Source organism: Macaca nemestrina, chromosome 10 (assembly GCF_043159975.1).
Source record: "Macaca nemestrina isolate mMacNem1 chromosome 10, mMacNem.hap1, whole genome shotgun sequence".
NCBI classification, from domain to species: Eukaryota; Metazoa; Chordata; class Mammalia; order Primates; family Cercopithecidae; genus Macaca; species Macaca nemestrina.
In genome coordinates, this window is record NC_092134.1 from 78,278,215 (window position 1) to 78,281,886 (window position 3,672).

The following is a 3,672-nucleotide window of genomic DNA, read 5'->3' on the forward strand; positions in this document are numbered from 1 at the left end:
CAAAGCCAGTAATTTACATTATATAATTTAGATTACCATAGCAGTTCTAATTCTCATTTGCAAAAGTTGGACAGAGCCAACTTGATTATGATCTAGATTAAACAAATATGCAGAACGTTAAGTAGTGTCTCTCTTTTTCCCTCTCCAATAGATAGATTAACATGTAGATATTCATACCTATATAGATATGTTATTAATAAACTTAATGTGTATTTATGTATTAATTTGTGAATACTGTCTTTCAGTTGCAGTTTTGAGTACAACTAAGCCAGTGAAGCAAGAATAACAAACTATGGAATACCTAGACAGCACACTATAAAATAATTACGTTGAAATATGAAAAATCTATATTGATTTTTAGTTCTTTTCCTCTTTTTTTTTTTTTTTTTTTGAGACGGAGTCTCATTCTGTCACCAGGGTGGAGTGCAGGGGCACGATCTTGGCTCACTGCAACCTCTGCCTCCTGGGTTCAAGTGATTCTCCTGCCTCAGCCTGCAGAGTAGCTGGGACTAGAGGCGCATGCCACCACGCTCAACTAATTTTTTGTATTTTTAGTAGAGACAGGGTTTCACTATGTTGACCAGGATGGTCTCGATCTCCTGACCTCATGATCCACTCTCTTCTGCCTCCCTAAGTGCTGGGATTACAGGCGTGAGCCACCACACCTGGCCTTTAATTCATTTTTAAAAGGATCTGTTGATGGTCAAAACATGAAAATAAACTTTAATCTCCATACTTTCAGATGTCTTTCTTTGAAACTATTCTATAATAAATTACTGATAGTATTGCTTTTAGTTGCTTCTGTAGTTTTATAGATCGCTAGAGGTCAATGAAAATATATTTTTCTTATCAATATCCTTTTCAAAACATTTTGCACCTATTTCTTAGACTGTAAATCAGAGATTTAACATAGGGATGACAAGAGTGTAGAATACAGCTATAACCTTGCTTTTTGGTGAGGAGATGGGCCCAGTTTGGGCATACATGAAGAATACAGTTCCATAGAATAAACTCACCACAGTGATGTGAGAGCTGCAAGTGGAGAAAATCTTACATCTGCCATGGGTTGAGGGAATCTTCAGGACAGTGGAAAGGATATGCACATAGGAAACCAGAATGACAGTTGTGGTGGTGATGATGAGAGCAGAGAGAATAAACAGTACTATCTCATTCACAAGGGTGTCAATACAAGAGATCTTGATCATGACTGGGACATCACAGAAAGAGTGCTCCAATCTGTTTTCTCCACAGAAATGCAGACTGAAGGTGAAACCTGTTTGTATCATGGAGTTGATGCATCCACAGATAGAGGAGCCAACCACCAAACAAAGACAAGCTTGCTGAGACATGCATACAGTATAGAGGAAAGGTGAACAAATAGCTGAGAAGCGATCATATGCCATCACAGTCAGAAAAAAGTCTTCAGTCCCAACAAAGAGAGCAAAGAAAAAGAACTGTGTTGCACAGTCATTGTGAGAAATTTTTTTTTCCTTGGACAATACAGTAGTCAGTTTTGGGAGCAATGACTGTGGAGTAGCGGAGAGATCCAAATAGGACAAGTTTTTGAGAAAGAAATACATAGGTGTGTGAAGTCTGGAGTCTATTTCAATGACAACTAACATGCTGTGATTTCTCAACACAATGACCACGTAGATAAGCAAGAACAGGAAGAATAATAGAATCTGTACTTCTGGCGATGTTCTGAATCCCAGCAGAATAAACTCTGTCACCTCTGAGTAATTCCTGTTCAGCTTGCTCATCATAGCCAAGACCTATCTGAGAAAATGAGTGGATTATAACAAAGCCTGGTCAACTTTTGGTCCCTGAAGTTGCCGACGGGAAAAAACAAACAAAAAAATGCTGATACAAATTGAAGTTTTCTTGGCAGTGCACCTGATAGAACAGTTTTACATGTAGAAGCAACCAAAGTACAACCAAAATAGGTTATTTAGGTTTTTCCAGTCTATTTAGTTTTAGTATTACGTAAGAAATTTGAATGGGCAGAGGATATTTCCAGCAGTAATGTAATCAGTCATTTTATGCCGTTTGTGAAGAGCTTTAGAGTCATCTGGGCTGCATCCAAATTTTACACCTTTCAGTATAAAAGAATCTAAGATAACCATCTACACTTTCAATACCTCAGAAGTCCTCCTCTGCCAAATGGGAGGCACCTGTGAAGATTACATAAAATTGAGTGTGAAAAGCAATATTTATAATGACTCAAACATCTTAAAAACATACATGTTAGTGAAATAAATAAACACAAATTTCCTTGCGCTCTAAGAATGGAAAACTGAGTGAAAACATAGGTCAATTCCTTTCCCCACTACAAGGTAATTAATGCAATTAATTTGTGTGTTTTTTTTTTTTCTTTTTTTTTTTAAACAGAGTCTCGCTCCGTTGCCCAGGCTGGAGTGCAGTGGCACGATCTTGGCTCACTGCAAGCTCCGCCTCCCAGGTTCAAGCCATTCTCCTGCCTCAGCCTCCCGAGTAGCTGGGACTACAGGCACCCGCCACCACACCTGGCTAATTTTTTTTTTTTTTTGTATTTTTAGTGGAGATGCGGTTTCACCATGTTGGCCAGGGTGGTCTCGATCTCCTGACCTCGTGATTCGCCCACCTCGGCCTCCCAAAGTGCTGGTATTACAGACTTGAGCCACCGTGCCTGGTCTCATTTGGTTCTTAAAACATTCTGCTACATACAAGACATTAGGAAACATGGGGTTACAGTTTAATGAAGTAGAATGAACCACTAGTCTTGAGAAAGTCATTCAAAAATAATAAATCAGACTCTTAACCGCCTACATTAACCATATATTGTTCAGCCTCCATGTCCTTCATTTACTATTAGTGTCTGAATGCTGGTGGCTCTGTTTTTTGGCCCCCAAACTGCAGCATGCCTTTTCTTTTTACTGCCATAGACATATGAATTATTTTGTTTATATAGGAACACTATGGTTAAGTATAAGATTAACTTCCCCAACAAGAAATGTTTTTCCCTCTATATATTGTTGACAAAGCACAAGACAGTAATGCAAATAAGTGGGGCGGGGCGGGGGGTAGAATTTCTGTATTGCATGGGTTCTGCTTTTTGTATTTTTCTAACTATTAATGCTTTATATTAAATACTAAAGAGGCACAGAGATAAAACATTAATAATTTGAAGATATCTAAAACATTAAATTCAAGTGGAAAAAATAAATTTTGTGTTTTAACTCTGGTTTTATTACTACATTTAATTTCTGAACTAACAAAAGAGAAGTTTTTTTCTCTCTAGAAACTTAATATATTGGATGTTACATAGTTTTATTTAGAAATTTTCATAAAATTTAAAGTACAATATAGTCAGAAAAATGAAACTGATTTGGCTTCTGTTATTCATTTTTTTATGAAGTCAAAGTTTTATTAGTTAAAAGGATGCTGTTTTAATTTACATAAATCTAATTTTTAATTCACACTCTGCCACTCACTGGCTGAGTAATCTTGTGCAAATTGTTTAAATTCCATGAGCCTCTGTTTACGCATCAATGGAATATGGTTTGGATCATCTGCTTCACAGAATTTCTGTTGTAAGGAATAAATTAAATGACATATTTAAATTAAATGAAATATGTAACACATGGGGAAATGGAAAGGGCTCAATAAATAATTGACATATGAGAAAATGAGCAC

The 3,672-nt window shown here is 36.7% G+C and overlaps 1 protein-coding gene across 1 annotated transcript; it reads right to left on the reverse strand.

The window, feature by feature from the left end:
- Positions 1 to 886: 886 nt before the first annotated feature.
- LOC105474204 (olfactory receptor 9S13-like) lies at positions 887 to 1,793 on the reverse strand. The gene has a single exon (XM_011728686.2). The coding sequence runs from the start codon at positions 1,761 to 1,763 to the stop codon at positions 897 to 899; it is 867 nt and encodes a 288-aa protein (XP_011726988.2). The 5' UTR covers positions 1,764 to 1,793; the 3' UTR covers positions 887 to 896.
- Positions 1,794 to 3,672: the final 1,879 nt, after the last annotated feature.

Bases quoted from the DNA above. Each gene is read 5' to 3' on its own strand.
- LOC105474204 (XM_011728686.2), bottom strand. From the start codon at position 1,763: ATGATGAGCAAGCTGAACAGGAATTACTCAGAGGTGACAGAGTTTATT.